At 42.5% G+C, this 23,393-nt stretch overlaps 2 protein-coding genes across 13 annotated transcripts in view; one reads left to right on the top strand and one right to left on the bottom strand.

Moving 5' to 3' along the window:
* Window positions 1-8,370, top strand: part of LOC141052080 (G-protein coupled receptor 4-like) — a 58,855-nt gene extending 50,485 nt beyond the window's left edge. For 5 of the 10 annotated variants that reach the window (XM_073549286.1, XM_073549288.1, XM_073549289.1 and 2 more), the window contains 2 exons: window positions 6,352-6,488; window positions 6,951-8,370. In XM_073549286.1, coding sequence (XP_073405387.1) covers window positions 6,971-8,008 — 1,038 coding nt within the window. In that variant the 5' untranslated portion in view covers window positions 6,352-6,488; window positions 6,951-6,970 and the 3' untranslated portion in view covers window positions 8,009-8,370. The remainder of the gene's footprint in view (window positions 1-6,351; window positions 6,489-6,950) is intronic. The other 5 variants (XM_073549292.1, XM_073549291.1, XM_073549294.1 and 2 more) reach the window with 2 other exon arrangements.
* Window positions 8,180-23,393, bottom strand: part of SPTBN4 (spectrin beta, non-erythrocytic 4) — a 114,568-nt gene continuing 99,354 nt past the window's right edge. For all 3 annotated transcript variants that reach the window (XM_073549274.1, XM_073549275.1, XM_073549276.1), the window contains 11 exons: window positions 22,946-23,323; window positions 22,582-22,826; window positions 21,219-21,357; window positions 20,420-20,504; window positions 17,106-17,302; window positions 16,352-17,016; window positions 15,420-15,486; window positions 14,154-14,431; window positions 13,869-14,042; window positions 13,744-13,786; window positions 8,180-12,962 (listed from right to left, as the gene is read on the bottom strand). In XM_073549274.1, coding sequence (XP_073405375.1) covers window positions 12,801-12,962; window positions 13,744-13,786; window positions 13,869-14,042; window positions 14,154-14,431; window positions 15,420-15,486; window positions 16,352-17,016; window positions 17,106-17,302; window positions 20,420-20,504; window positions 21,219-21,357; window positions 22,582-22,826; window positions 22,946-23,323 — 2,433 coding nt within the window. In that variant the 3' untranslated portion in view covers window positions 8,180-12,800. The remainder of the gene's footprint in view (window positions 12,963-13,743; window positions 13,787-13,868; window positions 14,043-14,153; window positions 14,432-15,419; window positions 15,487-16,351; window positions 17,017-17,105; window positions 17,303-20,419; window positions 20,505-21,218; window positions 21,358-22,581; window positions 22,827-22,945; window positions 23,324-23,393) is intronic.

Below are 23,393 nucleotides of genomic sequence, written 5' to 3'. Positions count from 1 at the left end.
TTATGAGCAGCACATCACCTGTTTACACGAGGGACAACTGCTGATTTTTTTAATTTTTTTTTAAGCCAGCAAGCAAATGTCTTGCCCATTTGTCAGGTGTTTACCGATATGTTTAGATGGGCCAATATTAAGGAATTATTGGTCCGTTTACATAGGCCTTTATACAGAAAGCCACATTCGCTCACTGCCCTTTAGTGTTTTAAAAAATCTGCTTTAATATCACAATAATCATTGCATTCAATGAGGTGTTAAACTGATAAAACTTATTAAAAATGGCATAAAAAGAATTGAGAAATGGCAACTAAAAAGATTTGAGTCCTCAATCTCAGCTCATGATTATTCTACAAGGGTAGAAGAAGCCATATTGGTGCTAAAGGCAGCCCCTTCTCTTTCAGTTCCTGAAGTATAAGACAATAGCTGTTAATTCATTTATTTACGCTGTTAATCATCAATCCTTTTCATTCTGTCCTCCCCATACAGTGGATCCGGAAAGTATTCAGACCCCTTTAAATTTTTCACTCTTTGTTTCATTTCAGTCATTTGGTAAATTAAAAAAAGTTCATTTTTTTTCTCATTAATGTACACTCTGCACCCCATCTTGACTGAAAAAAAAAAAAACAGAAATGTAGAAATTTTTGCCAATTTATTAAAAAAGAAAAACTGATATCACATGGTCATAAGTATTCAGACCCTTTGTTCAGTATTGAGTAAAAGCACCCTTTTGAGCTAGTACAGCCATGAGTTTTCCTGGGAATGATGCAACAAGTTTTTCACACCTGGATTTGGGGATCCTCTGCCATTTTTCCTTGCAGATCCTCTCCAGTTCCGTCAGGTTGGATGGTGAACGTTGGTGGACAGCCATTTTTAGGTCTCTCCAGAGATGCTCAATTGGGTTTAGGTCAGGGCTCTGGCTGGGCCAGTCAAGAATGGTCACAGAGTTGGTCTGAAGCCACTCCTTTGTTATTTTAGCTGTGTGCTTAGGGTCATTGCCTTGTTGGAAGGTGAACCTAGGCAAAGTCTGAGGTCCAGAGGACTCTGGAAGAGGTTTTCTTCCAGGTTATCTCTGTACTTGGCCGCATTCATGTTTCGTTCAATTGGGACCAGTTGTCCTGTCCCTGCAGCTAATGATAATAATAATCTTTATTTATATAGCGATAGCACCAACATATTCCGCAGTGCTTTACAGTTTTAAAACAGCTGAAAAAAAGCAGCTGAAAAACACCCCCATAGCATGATGCTGCCACCACCATGTTTCACTGTTGGGATTGTATTGGGCAGGTGATGAGCAGTGCCTGGTTTTCTCCACACATACTGCTTAAAATTATCACCAAAAAGTTCTATTTTTATCTAATCAGACCAGAGAATCTTATTTCTCATAGTCTGGGAGTCCTTCTCATGTTTTTTTCGCAAACTCTATGAGTGCTTTCATATGTCTTTCACTGAGGAGAGGCTTCCGTCGGGCCACTCTGCCATAAAGGCCCGACTGGTGGAGGGCTGCAGTGATGGTTGGCTTTGTGGAACTTTCTCCCATCTCCCTACAGCATCTGTGGAGCTCAGCCACAGCGATCTTGGGGTTCTTCTTTACCACTCTCACCAATTCTCTTCTCCCACAATTGCTCAGTTTGGCTGGATGGCCAGGTCTAGGAAGACTTCTGGTGGTCCCAAATTTTTTCCATTTTTAAGGATTATGGAGGCCATTGTGCTCATAGGAACCTTGAGTACTTTTGCAACCTTGGCCAGATGAGCTCCTTGGCCAGTTCCTTTGACCTCATGATTAACATTTGGTCTGACATGCACTGTGAGCTGTAAAGTCTTATTTAGACAGGTGTGTGCCTTTACAAATCAAGTCCTATCAGTTTAATTCAACACAGCTGGACTCCAATTACAGTAAAGGTACTGTCACACTTATGTACCAGCGATCCCGACCAGCGATATGACGCGGTCAGGATCGCTGGTACATCACTAAGTGGTCGCTAGTGAGCTGCCACACAGGCAGATCTCACCAGTGACATCGCTGGGGACGGGGATTGCTACTTACCTGTCACACTAGGCGATCCTGCGTCCTCCCGCCCGCGTCCAAGCTTGTCGCTCGTCTCTCCACAGGAAGCGCCGCAGGAAGCTGACGACGACAAACAGTCCTGAACGTTCTCGCGCGATCAGCGATAACCAGCGGGGGAGCGGGTTGTAGGTAAGTATCAGACACAGCGATATCGCTAGCAATATCGCTATAACGTCACAAGTTATAGCGATATTGCTAGCGATATCTCTTAGTGTGACAGGCCCTTAAGGAGTAGAACCATCTCAAGGAGGATCACAAGGAAATGGACAGCATGTTACTTAAATATGAGTGTCTGAGCAAAGGGTCTGATTACTTATGATCATGTGATATTTCAGTTTTTCTTTTTTAATTAATTTGCAAAAATTTCTACATTTCTGTGGGGGTTTTTTTCAGTCAAGATGGGGTACAGCGTACATTAAGGAGAAAAAAATGAACTTTTATGAATGTACCAAATGGCTGCAATGAAACAGAGTGAAAAATTTAAAGGGGTCTGGATATTTTCTGTACCCACTTGACTTTGTTATCCTTAAGCCACTTTGTTACCATTTGGCAGTATGCTTCTGGTCATTGTCCATTTGGAAGACCCATTTCTGCCCAAGCTTTAACTTCCTGGCTGATGTCTTGAGATGTTGCTTCAGTATTGCCACAAAATCTTCTTTTCTCATGATGCCATCTATTTTGTGAAGTGCACCAGTCCCTCCTGCAGCAAACTAACCCCACAATATGATGCTGCCACCTCCGTGTTTCACAGTTGGGAAGGTGTTCTTAGGCTTTCAAGCTTCTCCCTTTTTTCTCCAAACATAACGATGGTCAATATGCCCAAAAAGTTCAATTTTAGTTTAATCAAACCACAGGACATGTCTCCAGAAATTAAGGTCTGTGTTCCTTTGTGCATTTGCAAACATTAATCTGGCTTTTGTTTCTTTTGGAGTAATGGCTTTGTCCTGGCAGAGTGGCCTTTCAGCCCATGTTGATACAGTACTCCTTTCACTGTGGATATTGACACAATCTTACTAGCTTCGGCCATCATCTTCACAAGGTTTTTTGCTTTTGTCCTTGGGTTGATATGCACATGTTGGACCAAAGCACGTTCATCTCTGGGACACAGAACCCAGTCTCCTTCCTGAGCGGTATGATGGCTGGACATTCCCATCTTGTTTGTAATTGCGTATAATTGTTTGTACAGATGAACGAGGTACCTTCAGGTATCTTGAAATTGTACTCAAGGATGAGCCAGACTTGTGTAAAGGGCATGTCACACTAAGAGATATCGCTAGCAATATCGCTATAACTAGTGACGTTATAGCGATATTGCTAGCGATATCTCTGTGTCTGATACTTACCTACAACCGGCTCCCCCGCTGGTTATCGCTGATCGCGCGAGAACGTTCAGGACTGTTTCTCGTCGTCAGCTTCCTGTGGCGCTTCCTGCTGTGAGGACGAGCGACGCGTGGAGCCGGGCGGGAGGACACAGGATCGCCTGGTGTGACAGGTAAGTAGCGATCCCCGTCCCCAGCGATGTCGCTAGTGAGATCTGCCTGTGTGGCAGCTCACTAGCGACCACTTAGCGATGTACCAGCGATCCTGACCGCGTCATATCGCTGGTCGGGATCGCTGGTACATCGCTAAGTGTGACAGTACCTTTAGTCCACAATTCTCTTCTTGATATCTTGGCTGATTTCTTGAAACTTTCCCATGATGCTACACAAAGATGCAATGTGTTTCAGGTGTGCTTTAAAATACATCTTCAGGTTTGTCTCTAACTTAGATGTTGCCAAAAGAAGCTTCCAAACACATGACATCATCATATGGGCAGTCCAGAATTGTTTAAAGGCATAGTAATCTTAGTGTATGTAAACTTTTGACTTTGCAGTAAGTAATAAAAATGCCTTAAAACATTCTCTCTCTTTCAGTATTCTGGAATTTGGCAAATATTAATAATTATGGTAATCCTAATTCACCTAAAACGGGAAAGGTTTATTCTGATTTCATGCCAAATATTGAGAAAAACATGCAGATGTGTCTTTTGAAAATTCTGGTTTCAACTGCATATGGTTCTCAGTGTAGGCCTTACTGGCCACCAGATTATTCCTTTGTTGCATGTTCTGTTCATTCCCCAATATACTAAAGCAAAATAAAGGATGGAATCTCCAGCGCTGGACTTCAGTTAAAAATACATCATTTATTGTAAATTCTTAAAATCGAACAGAAAAAAGTGTGGATAAGGACATACAGGCAGATGGGGTCTCTGGTGGTCTCCAACCTTGGTTGGAGACCACCAGAGACCCCATCTGCCTGTATGTCCTTATCCACACTTTTTTCTGTTCGATTTTAAGAATTTACAATAAATGATGTATTTTTAACTGAAGTCCAGCGCTGGAGATTCCATCCTTTATTTTGCTTCAGTCAACACCCCTGATCAAGGTGACTCCGTGCGCAGGAGGATTATGGATCGCAACCGAGACTGGTGAGCTGACCTCCCTTCATTTTCCCTATCCTTCTATAATTATCCAATATACTAAAGGAATTCGCATTATTTGCCACACAAGCACAGCTTCTGATAATTGCGTTTCACCCCTTAATAATGCCCTACTTTGCTTATGCCCATTTTCATATGTCCGAAATTCACGGTCCGAGTGCGGACTTCGATAACTGGACTGGCTGTGGGTCTCCAGACCTGGACTCAGCAGTGTCACATGCATATAGGTGGTGGTTGAGTTCAGGAGACCTCTGGCTAGTGCGGACATCGTAGACCAGGGTTCTCAAACACGCGGCCCCTGAGGCTGCTTTATGCGGCACACAGACGCTGTAGACCCCTTGACGATCCCTGTCCGGTCCAGTGGGCCGCTGACAGCAGCGTCTTATTTCAGCTGAATGTGCGTCCTTAGACTCAGTTGAAATGTATTGCCGAGCAGACACTCTCTAGTCTACACAGCAATAACAATATGCCAGCCGCCAGCCAATCAGAAGCCAGCAGTGGACATCGGCGTGTCGGCGCGGCAGTGTATGATGTCACTGCCATGAGCCAGCATGCAGATGTCAGCTGCTGGCCTATGATTGCACAGCAATACCAATACAAGCCGGCACCGCCGGCCAAAGTCTCTGTGCTGCAATACACTTCAATTGAATGTGTGTCCAAGGACACACATTCTACTGAAAAAAAGTGCTGCTGTCAGTGGCACCTGTACCGGGCCGTGATTGTCAAGAGGTCTACAGTGCCTGTGGCCACAAGTGCGGTAAGGATGCGGAGAGAACAGAGGACAGATGAGAAGAATCTCCACCCCACCCTTTATGTGTATGTGAGGAACGGCACAATAGAGGGCATATCTACAATATTGGGACCTGGATGGGGACACATCTACAATATGGGTAAGAATGAGGCAGCATTACAAGATGAAGAGAAGGTCGCATTACTACAAGAAAGGGACCAGGTTGGGGCATTGGTACAAGACACGGACATGGATGGGGCATTGGTACAAGATGGGGACATTGCTATAATATGGGGACCAGAATAGGGACATTGCTACAAGATAGGGACTAGGATGGGACATTACTACAAGAAGGGGACCTGGATGGTACATTACTACAGGATGAGGACATTACAAGATGAAGACTAGAATGGGGACATTGGTACAAGAAGAGGACCAAGAAGGGAACATTACTCTAAGATGAAGACCAGGATGGGGCAGTACTAGAAGATGGGGACCAGGATGGGCGACATTACTACAAATGGGGTCTAGGATGGGGGACATTACGACAGAATGTGGACAAGAAAAGGGCACATTACTACAAGATGTTTGTTACAATTAGCACTATATAGTAATTCTAAGACATTATTACTGTATGTGACCAATTGGGGGAAACAAAATTGTAAATATTTAAAAAAAAAATCAAAATAAAGCATGAAAAAATATTTTGCCACTAAAAATGCTGTTTTATATATAAGCTAAAGTATCAAAAAAGTGCATATTTGTTATCCCCACATCCATGTGACCCAATCTCTAAAAAAAATAATAAAATAAACACAGCAAAAATGTTCAAAAGGTGTATAGAAAAATAAACGGTGTCAATAAAAAGTCACTTTATCCTCCAAACAATGCGGCCCCCCCCAAATTCAAATTTTTTCTATATGCGGTCCATATACCCAGCTGAGTTTGAGACTCCTGTCATAGACCATAAGCAGACTGTGAATGTTAAAGATTTACTGGCCTACCTCTAGTCACAAGCCCTGATATGGTAAGCATTAAATGTAGCTGACATCTGATGATTTTTTTTTTTTTTTTTTTAAATAGCCTCTTCAGAAAGGAGGAAGTCAAGAACTCTAGTGAAGGTAGCAATCCTAGAAGTCAATATCGACTCTCATCAGTGTTTTCCCCTCATCAGTGCAAAGCAGGAGAGCTGATTTGGCTGGGTGACAATCTTCTGACAGGTGTGTCTAAGGAGTAAAGTTTCTCCTTGTGAAGAGTGTGAAGTTGACATAAGGAGACTTCTAGGCCATGCAATGCTTCTCAGGGAATTTATATACAGAAACAGCTGCTTCAGAAAGGAAAACAACAGGAACTTTAGCGCCTCCTTTTGAAAGTAGCAATCTACAAGGATAAACTTTACCTTTAAACACCTTCTCAGAAGCCTCTCACTGAGTCAAAACCACTTTCCCGCTTTACTCTGATGAGGGGCAAACACCTCAAAACATATCTCAAATAGAGTTTTATCCTAACTTGTGTGACCAGACCCTTTTAAAGGGTCAATATTAACTTTTAAGATTCCTGCTTCCAATAGGTGGCACTAGAGTTCCTGTTCGTCTCTGAAAAGGCTATTATTTGTATATATATATTTTTTTTACACAAACTATTAGAAAATAGTATTTACATGACTGTTTATTTCCCATTAGGTCGTGTCTGAGGATCCGGTATGGCATGTGGAAAAATCTGTGATTATTCGGCTCCATATGAGGCCACACTTTTCCCAGTTATCTATGGACTGGTGTTTACCTTTGGACTGGTTGGCAACTTGGCTGCCATAGGTGTTATCTATCAACATGTGAAGAGGGGTAATGTACTTGGTGTATATCTGGCTAATCTTTGTGCCTCCGACCTCATGTATATCTTCACACTTCCAGTGTGGATTGCCTACACATCCAAAGATGACTGGCTTTTTGGGGCTCTCACCTGCAAGATAGTAGGTTTTTTTTTCAATGCCAACTTGTACACAACCATAGCATTCCTCAGCTGTATCGCTGTTGACCGGTTTGTTGCCACCGTGTTCCCATTCCGGGCCAGGGCATTGAGAACTATGAGAGGCGCCATGATAATATGTGTTGTGGTTTGGCTGATTATCTTGGGGAGTCATTCTGTATTCCTTGCCCGGGATGAACTCTTCAACTCCACTCAGAATGTCAAGCTTTGCTATGAAAAGTATCCAATGGAACAGTGGATGGCTCGTCTCAACTACTTCCGGATCTTTGTGGTCTTCCTCATTCCCTTTGTACTTCTAGTGGTCTCCTACTGCTCTGTTGTTTATGTGGTTCACCGAAGTCACAGCTTGGAAAAAGAGAAGAAGCGAAAGATCATTGGGCTTTTACTGACCATGATGGCCATCTTTGTCATCTGCTTTCTCCCATACCATATTGTGCTCTTCATCCGTTCTTATGTGAGCGACCGTAACATCTGCACCTGTAACATAGAGCTAAAGGTACGTCCAGCATATCGGATTACCTTTTCCCTGACCAGTCTCAGCAGTGCTTTGGACCCTTTCGTCAACATCTTTGTCAGCGAAAGCATTAAGCAAGATCTTCTGAAGGAGGTCAGAGCGGTATGGTCTGGATTTCGATCCCTTCGACACGCACGAAGTTCTATAAGGCGGACTTCACGGAATGATGGATATAACTCTGTAACGCGTCACCTAGAAAATGATCAGTTACTGGAGAGGAAAGAGGAGACTGTACTTTGATGTGTAAAAGTTGGCTGGTCAATTTTGTGACATGCAGCAAATTGAGCCAGGGCTACCATTGGTCTCCAAAACGGCCGATAACTTGTGTATTAATCTCCCTACATTTTCACTGTCTTCAACCTTGCTTCCTTATGTTTTTCCAAAGAGGTAACAAAAGAAACCCCAGACACATTTAATGCTGTCACGCCTTTATTCCTCATAAGACTACAAATCCAGACAGTGCATTGAAAACTCTGGAAACTTAACTTTTATTTAACCTGCCGCACTGAGCCCCTTGGGAAAATACATGTTTACATATTAATGCCTTTCTGTAATAGCTGAATATTCTTTAAAATAAAATTACATTTTCTCTTTTTTTTAAATCCATTCTAGAAAACCATTTATGTATGTTATTTTTTTTTTTACACCAGCAGGAACAGAATCCAATGGGAGAGGACATTACCTACTCATGCATTATAACCTATGGCATGCAGCCTCCGAAAATCCTTGCACAATCCATGGTCCTAATGAATGAGATATGTATGTGTGTAGCTCTTGTGTTTTCTGTTGCTAATCGTGGGATAAGGCTACATTTAGACAAATCTTTAAATTCACCAGCTACTCCATCCAGTATGTATATTATGGACTTGACTCCATTCATGTCCAGCTTATCCGCAAAGCAAACAGTGCATGTGCTGTTGAATTTATCACATTTTTGCACGTGACAAGTGTAGGCTGCGTTTTTTTTCCTCTATTCTTTTTGTTCACGTGCATTAGCCAACTGATATTCTTTGGTCAGTGTGCGGTACGTTGTGCACAGGGATAGCACACCAGCCAAAGATCATTTTTGTCTAAACCCTAGCCTAAATCTGTTGTCTTTCAAGGCCTCCGAAAATATATAAAACAAAAAAAAAAAGAAGAAAGAAATGGATATAAATATTCCCATCAACAAGTCCAACATGCTTTGCTTCTGGGCCAATATGGCCGCTTGTAATTTCAACTTTTAATTTTTTTTTTTTAGTTTATTAAAATTGACATGCTGGCTAAAAGGTGTCCTGGAATAAGTGATCGTTGCAGGTTTCCTATAAAAAATAAAATAAATGTTGTATTAAAGGTTTGCGTGAGCAGTAATTTGCCATGCAAATATTTTGTAGAAATATGGAAGCGGATACGTGCCGTGAAACCTACAAGGCCACCTGCTGTAGACACTAGATGGTCCTTTTAGAGGGAAGCTCTAGCAATAATGCAGTATTCATTGGGTCTTTATTGAATTTTTTTGGAAACTGAGCTTGTTAGACAGTAAAGAGATTACCTAACATGAGGTCTCATCACTATAGCTCATCACGTCAGATCTCCATGCCGTCCCTGCTGAAATGCTGATGCTCTATCAGCACTTGTCCCCTGGTGGACCCCAGTCTGGAAGTAGGGGGGATAATTTTATTGTAAACGTGCAGGTAGGGGTAGCCCTAGATGTGACCTAGTCTCACCAACAGAGGTTTTCTACAAATAAACTTCAATACCAAACCCAATCCTGTGTTATATCTCCAAGCGAGCGGTAGGTTGGTCATCCTAAGACTAATGCTGTGCTTACTGTGATGCTGGGCATGACCTGATACTTTAGTGGGTAGCGATAATCCACAAGTATCAGAAGCTACTGATCCACCACAATTATGGATCATCCAGACTGGGGGTGTAATGTGACCCATGGTACATGATATTCCCATGACTTGGGCTCTTACAATTAGAAAACTTTTGCACCATCACTGTTGTAATGATCTGCAGCAGGTCTCGTGAATGTTGACTGCACGTCAACTTTGGATGATGTGGACGTAAAGATCTCAATGTAACACTGCCACATCGCATGTAACAAAGGGGCATGCGATCTAACGAGACCACGACGTGCCAAGAATCCAATCTTGCAGGATGTTAGATGGCATGTTGCACACAACTGTGCCGTCATAGACCACAATGTAGTTGTACGTGACCTGCCTGTAAATTTACTTTTTTTTAATCTTCTACCCAAACTTGTACAATTATTTTGATCACAAGACTCGATGCCTCATGACCAGAGCGCTACTCTAATTGAAACCTGTGCCTATCATTATGGTTGGGTGCATGTTGACCTGTTGTCAAGAGCTTTCAATACAGTGGCCTAATTATTTGGATATGAAGAAACCAACATTGTGAAAACAAAACTTCATGAAACAGTTTCCACATGGATGTCTTATGAATTCTTGCTTGTTGTAATGTCCATCTTCTCTTTGACACAATCACCCAGATACAACCTAATTCAATTATTAGATCCGATTATTTTTTTCACTTAGCATCTCCAAACACATATGTGCTCTTTTTCTGTCACTAATGTAAAGTATTGGAGTTGTTGTATAGGGAAAAACAAAACTAAAGCTACGTATCAAGTCCAAGCCCCATCTCTAGCTCTTGAGAAAAGGAATCCTGCGTTCCCTATAAATTAGTTCTTCAGCAACGGTGCCCTGACTGGTCTTCATTGTCATGTCTCTTCTTATCCCTATTTATCGGACAAAAGTAGGCAAATTCTTAAAGGGGTTGTCTGATTCTGGATAAAATATTATTAAATCCCCAGTTAGGTAATTCTGAGTTAATGGCGGGGACTATTACGGTATTTCTTAGCTTTCTTATTCCATTTAATTTGCAACTGTATTGAAGTCCCATTTTTTGTCTTGTTTTCGCTGACATTTTTTGTGCCAAATTCTTCAAAATGGCGCACACGGTTCATGAAGTTGGTGCAAACTATAAATGCTCTATATTTTTGTCTTTAACTGTTTTTTTTTGTAAGTTTTTAGCACAAAAAGTCACAAATCCTTTGAACAGTTACAAAAATGTACCAAACTGAAAACTAGTCAGGGCAGAGCCTGGAGTGAGATGTGTCCCACCAAAAAATGCAACATTTGGTAAAAATCGCATTTCATAAATATGTCTAGAACATCTTAATAAGAGCTGTGTAAAAATAAGTAAAACAGACTTAAAAAAAAAAATAAAAACAACTTTAAGAAGTGGAGCAAAAAGCAGAGAGAATAAGGTGCAAAGTCAAAAGCCATTAACTGGGAGCAAATTATTCCAGAGACGTGAACAATGGTGAATCAGGGCCAAAGTGTCTACAAATAGTGGCCCTTATTATGGAGGACCCAAAAGGTCAACACGGCATATTGACAGCCCAGTTATGTGAATGGGAGCTGTGTATTGCTTCATGTCTCATGTGGTGTTGCTGCAAAGAAGAACGCCTGTTGCAGGAATTTCCCTATACTTAAAGGCCTTAATTTTTGTATTGCTTTTTACTTAAATGTGTGTATTTTGGGTTATAAAATTATTTTTACAATTGGTTTACATAAAAAAACAATTTTTTGCACCTTTCACTTTATTTTTTTGCACATTGCTGACGGCAGAATAAGAATCAGTCATGATCTTGTCCTCACTGGGAGATTTTACTCTTAGCTGTCTTTTTCAGAACTTCAAAATCAAATGAAAGCTGAGCTGAACTTTGATGTGGTCACAGATCAGCTAAGAACAATTCAGTATAAAAAAATGCAAAAAAAAACAGCTGACTGATTCTGTTAACTCATTCTACAGCAAAAAATTAGCAAAAAATCAAAGTTCAACTGTGCAATTTTTTAATGAAATCCAGTTGCAAAAATGTTCTGCATTTAAGTAAAATAAAATCCATATCTTCCCATATTATCAGATGCTCCAGCAATGCGATGCACCGAGATATATTTATACTTGAGCAATTCTTGTAACAAAAAGGAATGTGTGACCATAGGACTACCCTTTTAAGGAACGTTCGTGTCCTTCTCTGATGGGCTAAGCTCCTGCTTTTGGTACAACCAAGTGAACATCAACCTATGAATTTACGTCATAATAGTTTCAAAATGAGATAAAAAAATATTCCCCGTACATCTATTTTCGACCATTATGGTAGTAACTGTCCTTTTCTATTCCGAAGGTGGGAACCTGTAAGGATACGAGTTGTGCTGTATGATAGAAGACCTAACATGTGGCCGAATGTGTAAAATAGGATTCCTCTCATTTGGATTTGGTGTTATGTTATTTTGTGCCAGGAAATGACAACTCCCACATTACTATCCTTCACTCTAGATGTTCAGGTCTTTCCCCTAAAATCGCACAAATGTGTAACAACCGCCCAGAATATTGCACAAGTTTTCTGAAGTTCCTTTCTGCATGACTGTCACAAGTGATAAAAAACTAGATCCTCTGTCCTCCCCTACACTACTAATATCTGTGCTCTTCTACATTCTCGGACCATCCTGATTCCAGAAGAAAAGGGAACTAAAAGGATTTTAGACAGGTGATACCCAAAGGTCTTCCGGTTCTTTTCCCTTGCCTGGACCACACAGGTCCTGAGAGTCTGGATTCTCACCACGTTTCTTACACTTACAGGTGTAGGCTGACTTGCTACACAGTTATCCAGATTGTGAGATATATATATATATATTTCACCAGACTCTATAAAAGAGCAAGATACATTATACCCACAGGGCCCGAGAGGAACCAAGAGGGGAATATTGTAGCATGGAGCTTTCAGGATAAAATTTTAACACTGAGTTTTTTTTATGTTTTTCTTGTGGGTAGGAAAACTATGTTCAGGAAATGCATAGACATCAAGATTCAGTTCCAAAACATTTCAGACCACCTGTAGAAATAAAGTCTGGAAGGGTTATCGCTGCAGGTGTGTGTTCTACTCCGGCTGAACCCGAAGGCGGCGGAAGAAGTAGAAAAGGAGGGTTATGTAGGAAGCTCCGTGCTTTCTCCTTATGGTTCACTTCTTACGGCCCCCAGCGCTGGATCTGCGGTCAGACTCTCTTTTTATGTTGCCTTCGTCTGTGGAGGAGGTAGTAAGGAGGGTCTGGCTCCATTTGGCTATCTCGGCGTGTTCAGAGACACAAGTGGCCATAGCCGTAATCCAGTTTTTCATCTCCTCCTATAAATGGCAGAAAAAAAATAGTGTTCAAGGCATCAATATCACCTTTATATTAGGAAAAAGACTAGAAAACAATTATTGACGATTTTCATCACGTTGGTGGAATGCACAGGCCTAGCGAGGTAGAGGGGTCACCGGAGTCTTTCTAATTAGCCAGAAAATTTAGGGATGCAAAATTTCAAAAGAAAAGAAACCAAAGTTTTTTTTATTTTTCTTTCTAAACTTTGGAGACATGGAGCAGTGCATGTGCCCAGGATTTCAGGCTGGGTGACCCAGCTCTCTGAGCAGCCGCAATTTAGAACTGTATCATCGTCAACATGATCCTGTGAGAGCAGGAAGTCAAATGCCTCACCACTCTTCATCCTGTAGGTCTTGGGCTGATACAAGGCTGACATCAGTCAACATGGCTCCTAGACCAGGGTCCTGCAAATCTCTTTTGTTCCATCCTAATACATCAAATTGACTTATATGGGGTGGTGTTGTTTCCAATCTCTACTAGATGGAATAGCACAGTATGTGGCATGCGCTGTCTATAATTCACTTGTTACCTATTTGGGGTAGGAAAGATTCATCGACTGTAATGTATTCAATAAAAACAACGGCAGCCATAGATTTCTGGACTGACACGATGGATTGCCTGCCGCATCATGAGAAGTGATCTAGCCCTCTATCGGACACTGACACTAGTTTGGGGGTAAAACTTTTCTCTAAATGCAGCTAATGAATTTTGACTAAATGTAATTGGCGAGAGTCAATGGTCACTAAAGTGAAGGCTGCTCACCTCATCTTTTGCGTGAAAGAGGAATTCTCTCCCATCCGTCGACCTAAAAAGAGAAATTTACATTGTAAGTTTGATCGGCACTGTTCCTCCCCGATCCATTTTATGAGCGATGGAGGAAGCCTCACCTGAGCTTGAAGACAAACTTCTTTTTCTTGTACTCATTGGCCACCTCACAGGTAGCTCCATGTAGATTAAGCAACGGTTCCCCCCCATGTGTAGCCCCTGAACTCTGACTCTTTGCATCCTTGTAAACCCCCAAGTCCCCTTTGTTTAGCACACAGTACAAGTTTACCCAGGACCTGCGAGAAGCAATAGAGATATGAACGTTAGGAGGTCCTGGGCTCTTGGTACAGACTTCACTGCTACTTGCAGAGAGACCACCCCCGCCCCGCAAGGCACTCTATACTCACCTATTTGAGGCCTTTTTACTGGGACCATCTAACTCATGTTTCCTGAAGAGGTATCCTTCCTGTTGTACTGTATGGGTGGGAGGAGGTGGAGGTGGTGCACTGCTCTGTGCGGGGGCTGATCGGGACCTCCGGGCTTCACCCGGGGGTTGGTTCGGGTCCTTGGGTCGAGGCCTTCTCCTTGGTTTTGGTCTGTCTCTTGCTCTTGGACGATCCGGTCTTGGTGTCCTTTCCGGAAGTTTATCTATACCATTGGGTAATCGCCCCGGAGAATCTCGACTCTAGAGGCGAATAACAAATACTGCTAAACAGGCAGCAGGAAAAAAATGAATATTCTACCCATATTCACTAGTTATTAGCAAGTGAAAAAACTGCTTTCTTAAAATTGGCCATACTTTGAAAGACTAATATCAAATGATGGAACATGGGCCCATACAGATACCGTATATACTCATGTATAAGCTGAGTTTTCAGCCCCTTTTTTGGGCTGAAAAAGACCCTCTTGGCTTATACACGAGTCCTACACCAGAAAGCCGGCATGGGAGGTGGAGCAGGAGACATCAAACTCACCCTCCTGGTGTCTGCATATCAGGCTCTGCTACATCTCAGTCCGGCATCTCTCTCATGTGACACTGCTCATTAAAGTAATGAATATGGACGCATCTCCAATTCCATAGGGGTGGAGAGCATATTCATTACTTTAATGAGCGGTACCATGTGATCGCACAGGAAGAGAGATGCCGGGACAGAGATGAAGCAGAGCTTAATATGTAAACTCCAGGAGGGTGAGTAGGACTGGGGGAGGGTGAGCCATGCCATATTCACCTGTCCCCGTTCCATTCCACCGCTGCGCTGTCTCCCGGTTCCTCTGGCTGTGATTTCAAGTCAGAGGGCGCGATGACGTGGTTAGTGCACGCCCTCTGCCTGAACAGTCACTGCAGAGAGCCGGCAACACTGAGGAGCAGCGGGCATTGACGAGAGGTGAATGTCCTTTTTTTTTTTTTTTTACATCGCAGCAGCATTATATGGGGCATATATTAATATGGGGCCACCATTAACCTTTGTGCAGCATTATATGGGGCGTATTTTAATATGGAGCATCTTGCGGGGCCACCATTTTACTTTTATTAGTATCTATTTTTATTTTTGAAATTTACCAGTAGCTGCTGCATTTCCCACCCTAGGCTTATACTCGTCAATAACTTTTCCCAGGTTTTTTGTGGCAAAATTAGGGGCCTCGGCTTATACTCGAGTACATACAGTACTTACTGGAGGGTTATTCTGTGACGCTTCCTTTTCCTGCAGCTGCTCAACAATATCTGCAAGTGTCGCCTTTCTGCAGAAAGAGATGACCAGATGAATAAATCCTGCAGCCTCCACAGAAACCAACATAATTTCTTCTTAAAGTCAATTATAGAAGACTAGTTAGCTAATGGGCAAGAGATCAGTTTTTTTCTGTTTTGTTTTTTTTCATATGTCCAAATGTCAGACGGGACAGAAAAACAGGCTCCTTGCACACAACTCGAGAGGTTACCAACCTCTTACTCATACACAGTTATAAGGATTTGTATGAAAAAATAGTTTTAAAGGGATTTTCCTACCATAAAAAGTAATGGAATAGAGCTAAGATGTGCTGTCACTTCCTGATTGCTGCATATTTGAGTTATCAACCCTCAAAATGAAGGTAAATCAGCCTAAATGAAGATGTGGGGCTCCATTTTTCCTGCACAGCGATGCTCCTGGCCACCTTCGCGTCAGTGAAGCTGTGTTGCAGTTCCTTGCACAATGGGTGGCTAGGAGTGTAACTTTGCAGGAGAAATGCCCAAGGCACCGCAAAACGTAGGTTTTTGGGATTGGCTGGAATCCCAGAGAATGATGCACAGTGCAAACTATAGCCATCTTGTAATAAGCAGAGACTAGATGACTCCAAATACATTACATAAAAGGCCAAACCCTACGCATTTTACAGGACCAATTGACCATCTAATATGTATGTGGTGCACGCAGACGCAATGCCGAAAAATTACATGAATGCAAAAAAGGAATCCGAGCCGAGCATGATGAAGTTGGGAGAGGATGGGTGACAGCTATAAAAGATGAAGACCACACAAACTGTTCACCTTAATCCGTATTCAGATACTGCTAAAACCCCAAACACACAAATGTTGGGGTGGGGTCAGGATCTTCTTTTCATCTCTTACCCTCCTTGCCTGTCAGGTTCATTCCTTGGCGTTTCATGCTCACTGGACTCTTGCCTTTCCGGCCTCCTTTCGTGCCTTTCTCTCCTCCTTTCGGATTGATCATGTTTTGGGGTCTCTTGTTCACTGGATCCCTGTCTTTCCAGCCTCTTATCGTGTCTATCCCGCCTCCTCTTCTCCTCTAGCTGCTCTGGTTTGGGAACCTCCTGCTCACTGGACTCCTGACGCTCTAGCCTGCGATCATGCCGGTCTCTCCGTCTCTCTCCATGCCGACTAGATTTACCGTCTGCTTTCTCCGTGGTCATATTTTGAGCAGATTTGATTTCCAATCGCTCTGCCCTGGATCCCTCTGGAGCAGGCGGTAGTTTCTCTGTGACCTTGGCCTCTATGTGGTCTATCTTTGGTTGCAGTCTTTCCGGTTTCATCTCCTGTCGTACGTATCCCACCCGGGACTCTGACCTCTCGGCTCTGGTTCTATGGCTATCCATTTGAACCCCATTGGGGATGGAGAGGGTGTCTTTTTGCTCTGGTTTTGGTTCTGTTTTGTCTTGGATTGTGTGATGTACAAGGGGTGATGGTCGCATTGAGTCAGTTGTGTCAGGGAAAACTCTACGACCAAGGAGTGGGGTTGCTGGTTGCTTGCTCTGTTCTGCTCTCATCTTCTCCAGCTTGCAAAACAAAAATGGAGCAAAATGGTTTGCAATACTTCAATATACAGGTTATCCTGCCACTTAGCCCTGCTTCATGTATTCCTTACCGTAGTAAGCCGCCTCAGAGAGCTGAATCTCTCCTCCCACGCTGCTGCTGTTTTACGGAAGGCCTCATGTCTTCGTATCAGCTGCTCCACCTCGTCCACGCTGTTTCCCAACTCCGGACTCTTCACTATGGGTTCCTGCGCTGTGAGCCAGGCTTCGGCCACGCCAGCTTCCTGAGCAAATTGGTGAACTTCAAGCACTGAGTTATAGGAAGAGAAGTGAGAAAAGGTATCACTTCCCTTGAGTGGTGTTTATTTATTTTACTCATTTATATAGCACCATTAATTCCACAGAGCTTTACATACATTATCAGCACTGTCCCCAATGGGGCTCACAATCTAGAATCCCTATCAGTATGTCTTTGGAATGTGGGAGGAAACCGGGGTAACCAGAGGAAACTCGCGCAAACACGGATTTGCCACATTTTTATATTATTACACACCAGGATGGATTAAATGCCTGCAAAGTCTTCATGGAAAACACTGGGAATGATGCTGATTCTGTGATGAAACTCACAAAATTCCTCCTTACCCACAATTACTTTGAATTTCACAAAACGATCTATCTACAATGGCTCCACAGTATGCAAATCTTTTCATGGCCAAGCTTTAAAGCGACTTTTTTTCCTCATGTCGCATCAGGCCTCTGGCCTTCTTCCGCTACATTGATGATATTTTAATCAAATTTAATCATCTGGAGGGAGTCTCAGTAACAGCTAAAGACGTTCCAACTTAATACTCAACTACTCCAGCACTGAAATTAACTTTTTAGACCCCATGATTAAGCTAAAGATCAATGAAATAGAGACATCCCTGTATCAGAAGCCAGTTGACCGTCCAAAATACCTTAAATGGGAGTTTCCATCCAAAGCACATAAAGAACTCTATTATCTATAGCCAAGCCATCAGATACAATCGTATATGTTCCAACCCCATGGATAGAGACAAACACCTTGGTCGCCTCAGAAAGACCTTTTTGAATCAGGGCTACCATCCAAGAAAAATTGAAAAACCAAATTACAAAAGCCACCAGAATATCAAAGAATCACCTGCTACATTACAAAGCTAAAGATGAAAATAACCGGGTGCCTCTAATGGTCACCTACAATCCAAAACTGGAGGTGCTAAGGGGAGCTGCACGGAAATTACAACCTTTACTACAAAAAGATGCCTGATTACAATCCATTTTTCCAGACCCCCCACTGCTGTGTTTTAGGCAGCCCCCAAATTTAAGAAGCATCATTGTCAGAAGCTCCCTGTCCTCTCCAACAGCTGGAGGAACCTTTCCTTGCAACCAGAAAAAAATGTAAAACCTGTCCATCTATAATGACCACGGACAAGATAAAGATCCCCAACTCACATCAGGACCACAAGATCCCAGGTACTTTCAGCTGCATTACATCTAATGTGGTGTACTTAATTATTTGTACTAAATGTCCAACTGGGGGTCTGTATGTGGGGGAGACCGGACAAAAACTGAGAACAAAGATGAATTCGCATCGCCATACAACAAGAGAAAAAAGAATGGATCTACCTGTGGCCAAACATTTTTGTATCCCCAGTCATAGCATGATGGACATTAAATTACTAAATTACTCGTATTAAAAGGTAACTTCAAGTCTCAGAGAGACAGGAGGGTATGGAAGTATAAATTTATGACAAACTTTGACACACTCAGTGCAGGAATGAATGTGTCGCATGGATTTATGTCTTTTTACATCAATTAAGGAATTTGCTCTTCAGACCTTCCGGGATCATCACACCACACAGAACCAGACACCAATCAGAGGACAATAAAACATTCAGACTCCTTATCTATGGACTGTCCCAATATTTATGTTTATCCCTCTCCTATAATGATAATTCTGCTTCAACGTCACTTGTCTTATCTATTACGTTATTTCTGTGCTGTTTTGTGCATAAATATGTGATTCTTCAGATTTGGTATTAGGCTGTGTGCACACGCTGCAGATTCTGCTGCGGTTCCGCAGCGGATTTGGCCGCTGCGGGTCCGCAGCAGTTTTTGCTGCGGTGTACAGTACCATTATTCCCTATGGGAATAAAAAAAACACAGTGTAGACGGTGCGGATTTTTCCACAGTTTTGAAACCACAGAAAGAATTGACATGTTAATTCTTTCTGCGGATTCCGCTACGGTTTGCCATCTCCTCCATTGTGGAGATGAAAAACCGCAGAGCAATCCGCAGGTAAAACCGCAGGTCTTTTGACCTGCAGATTTAACTACGGATTTTACAAAATCCGCGCTGCCAAATCCGCACCCCATTCCGCAGCGTGTGCACGTATCCTTAGTCTTTGCCTGATGAAGAGGCCTCAGTAGTCTGGAAAGCTTGCAATGTATTACCATCTTTTCAGTTAGCCATTAAAAGGTATCAACCACTGAGGACTCTCAATTCTGAATATTTTTCTACACATTTTATAGCAAGTCACACTAATGGCCGACTAGCTCATGCGCTTGCTGGACTGACAACACGCTTGTGGGACCATACCCCAATAGTCGTACATTCCCCCCCCCCCATTCACTAGAATGCAACATTGGCACAGGATGGTAAATTACGGAATAAGCGAAAATTCCAGGTGTGAACAGACCCCACTTTCTGCAGGCATGTTGAGCACATCATTAACCCTTCCATAGCGCTATCACTCAGTAGTGCTATCAAAATATATTATTAACCCTTTCAAAAACAGTTAGTACTGTAAATCCAATGAATAAGTGGTCAATAACCCCACCACCACTACGGTGCAAAAGTGTCCATTTTTAGAAGAAGCAAAAAAAAGCTCCAAAATGCCATAACGTTCCTTAACCCTTCACTTGATGCATGTCCATTCTTTAGTACTGCATCATTACCCTTGCATGCACTCACTAATCAGCTTCATTGCCAGCTATTTTTAACCGTTTACGACCCTATATTAAGGGTGCTGACTACTGTGGACATAAAAGCTTGGATCGTCACATATTTTGGGATGCAGATACAGTTAAATGCTCTCTACTGAGAGAGGCCCATACATTTTTGCTTTTAAGTCTCCCCCGCATTCATCAGGGGGGACTTGGAAAGCGAGTGTGGGAGCTGTAAAGGTTTCCATGGTAACCCTAATTAGCTGGTCTTTTAAATGGCAGGGGGCTGCCCACCTTGTGTTTTTTCGCTTTTTTTTTTTTTTTTTAAATCGGAAAAAGATTAACTAGGACATTTTGTGTGGAGTTGAGTTGGATAAAAAAAAAAAGTAAAATAACATGCAGATGGTACATTATACTCCCAAAGTTTGATTGCAGATCCTTCCACCATGATATTACACACTTACTTTGCTGCAGCCACTCCCAGTGTTTCTGCCATTTGTCCAGCATCTCTCTCTTCTTTGCCATCAATTTGTCCAGACTCTGCTTGATCTGGTAGATAAATTATTCAGAGCATTACCATATAATACAAGGGAAACGATATCCATTTAAAACGCCCTATGTGTCCTCCAACCCACACATAAATGGTGCAATGTAATAAAAATGTGAATTTTGTGCAAGGCAATAAAAATGGGTACTGGGTGCAATGCAAAAAAAAAAAAAATGGGAATTGGGTGCAAGGCAAAAAAAAAAAAAGGGAATAAAAAGGCAATAAAAATGGGACCTGGCTGTGGTGCAATAAAAATGGCAACCAGCTGCAATGCAATAAAAATGGGAATTGGCCACAATCAAATAAAAATGGAAATCGGCTGCAATGCAATAAAAATGGGAATGGGCTTCAATCAAATAAAAATGGGAATCGGGTGCAATGTAATAAAAATGGCAACCGACTGCAATGCAATAAAAATGGGAATTGGCTGCAGTGCAATAAAAATAAGAACCAGGGTACAAAGCAATAAAAATGGGAACTGGATGCAATGCAATAAAATTGGGAATTGCCTGCAGTGCAATAAAAATGGGAACCACCAAGGGGAACACTGGAAAGTGGTGCACTGCACCTGGGACCAATGCAGATTTCCATGACAGAGTCCAAATATGGATCATGATGCCTGGACTAGTCGAGGGTCTCCAGATCTGAACACAACAGTATATACGAACAGACCTGCATCAGTTCATACATATAGTTAGATCATGCAAATCACCTACTTCTTCAGTTGCTGGCCTCTTATTTAGGACTAAGGACTTTCCCAGTTCCACACAATCTGTGATCCGCTTATTTCGGGTCTCAATTTCACTTTTTAATCCTTGATGGTAGCTCATGAGAACTTCCACGGAAGACACATCTCTGGGAACACAAGAAGAAGCAATTATTAGCTGCTACATAAGTAACAAGATAATTAGAATACAATCACCTTTAAAAGAAAATTTCATCGATACAGAAAACGCGAGTTTTGTGTAAATTTTCAGCTTGCCCACAATATTATCAGCCGTTGAGATTCGCAAGGATTTCCTCTCCTTCTTGGGGCTTTCTTCAGACTCCATATTGGCCAGCTCAATGTAAAACTCAACCTTCGGGCCACATCCCCTGGTCTACATCTTTGGTACTTTACTAACTATAGACGTCTGTGTTTCACGGTCCATATAGGGACTGAAATTTGCAGACCCAACCACACGAGTGTCCTAACCTAAACTAAGAACCTCATAGGCAAATATAAGACTAATGGTTCAGGTCAACTGACTAGCGGTTGGACAGGGCATTGCGGTCCCTATACCGACTGTGAAATATGGATGTCTGAATCTAGCCTCAGAAGGGTCTGGGGTGTACCTAGTGATAAAGAAGATTGCCACACATTTGATGACGAAGAGTGTCTGTGATGCGCCCTCCAACAGCAGATGTTGGGGGTATAAGGATAAAGCAGTTGGATCTGACTGGCTGGTTCCTTTTAGTTTTCGGAAAATTAAGCTGCTATCAGAAGTGACTGTCAGTGGCTTACAGGCCGAGCATGTACATGTATGGAGGGGTAGGGAGAGCTCGCGGGCAGCCTCTCTACCCTAAAATGGATGATCGTACTAACGGCACATTTAGACCAGCCTATAATTGGGAACATCAGGACACCTGTATGCCAATTATTGGTTTATGTAAACAGGCCAGCAATAGGCAGTTGAAAAAGAAAAAACACTTGTTTGTGGGGTGACGGGATCGTTCATGCCGACATGAAAATCTTCGTTTTAACCAACACATCTCCCTGAGTAAACAGGACATGTGCTGACAAGAACACCGATATTCTATAAGCACAAAATGATCTATTACTGATTATTCTGTGGTCGTTCTGAGCAAGCCATTAATTGACCGTCAATCGGCTTGTATATAGCCAATTGCCGCTGGTATAGTGGCTGCGGTCGGCAGGTGTAACTGCACCTGCAGTCTTAAGGCAGAACAGCCACGTCCTTTGTCATTTCTATTGGGCGAGCACAACTCAAAAATTTTCCCAAAAGACAGCTTTCAATATCGATTGTTTGGAAACCAATTTTTTTTTTTCATTTCTAATTTCTACAGTTTTCTACATACCTGGGCTTCTCTCCTGTGCCAATTTGACATATAATGCTCTCCATCCAGGAAATGAGGTCCCGCACGAGACCTAGGAACTTCATGCGATCACTGGTGGTAGTGATCTGCAGCCTGCAGTCTTCACATGAGGTCAGGAGTTCCTTCCAGGATCTCATCACTTCTTGCTCACTGGTGACTATGGCCGCTGCATTTTCACCGGCATACAAAGTCCGCAGTTGGGCAGCATTTTCCTGCAGCTGCCGTACCTGAACATTAAAGAAGGGACTGATAATAAACCTTCACACTTGTCTCCTAACGCATCAGATCTATTATATGTAACATCCAAAAATAACACTGCTAGAACATAAATATATATAGAGCTCACCTGAGTGACAAGGACCTGAATGTCATGTTCAAATGAACTAAGTATACGCTGCAAGGAACCAGCTGAGAGCCGAGCTTCCTGCGCCTTCACCTCCGGCACCCGCTGCTTCTTCTCCTCCACTTGGGACAAGACTTCTTTGCAATCATTGAAGAACTTATGTAACTCATGGGAAGCAGAAAGCATCTGGGCCCTTGTTTCCATCAATTCCATTAGGTCTGCCCAGGCCTCATTTACTCCATCTTTCCATTCTGCAATGGTGGCTGCGTCTGAGTGCCCGTAGTCAATGAGCTCATCCACCATCTGATTGACTGCGGAGATACGCTCCTGCCCGATGCTGCCAGTCTCGCTCACAAACTCGGTGAACTTGTCTTGAAGAAGCTACGAAGACCGAAGCATGAGAAATACTCAGATTATAGAATCCACTATAAATGGTTTTTACATGCAGCCT

The sequence above is a fragment of the Dendrobates tinctorius genome, unplaced genomic scaffold (assembly GCF_039654945.1).
Source record: "Dendrobates tinctorius isolate UK_male_01 unplaced genomic scaffold, ASM3965494v1 ptg000158l, whole genome shotgun sequence".
Taxonomy (NCBI): Eukaryota; Metazoa; Chordata; class Amphibia; order Anura; family Dendrobatidae; genus Dendrobates; species Dendrobates tinctorius.
This window is presented reverse-complemented; position numbering and strand designations above follow the sequence as displayed.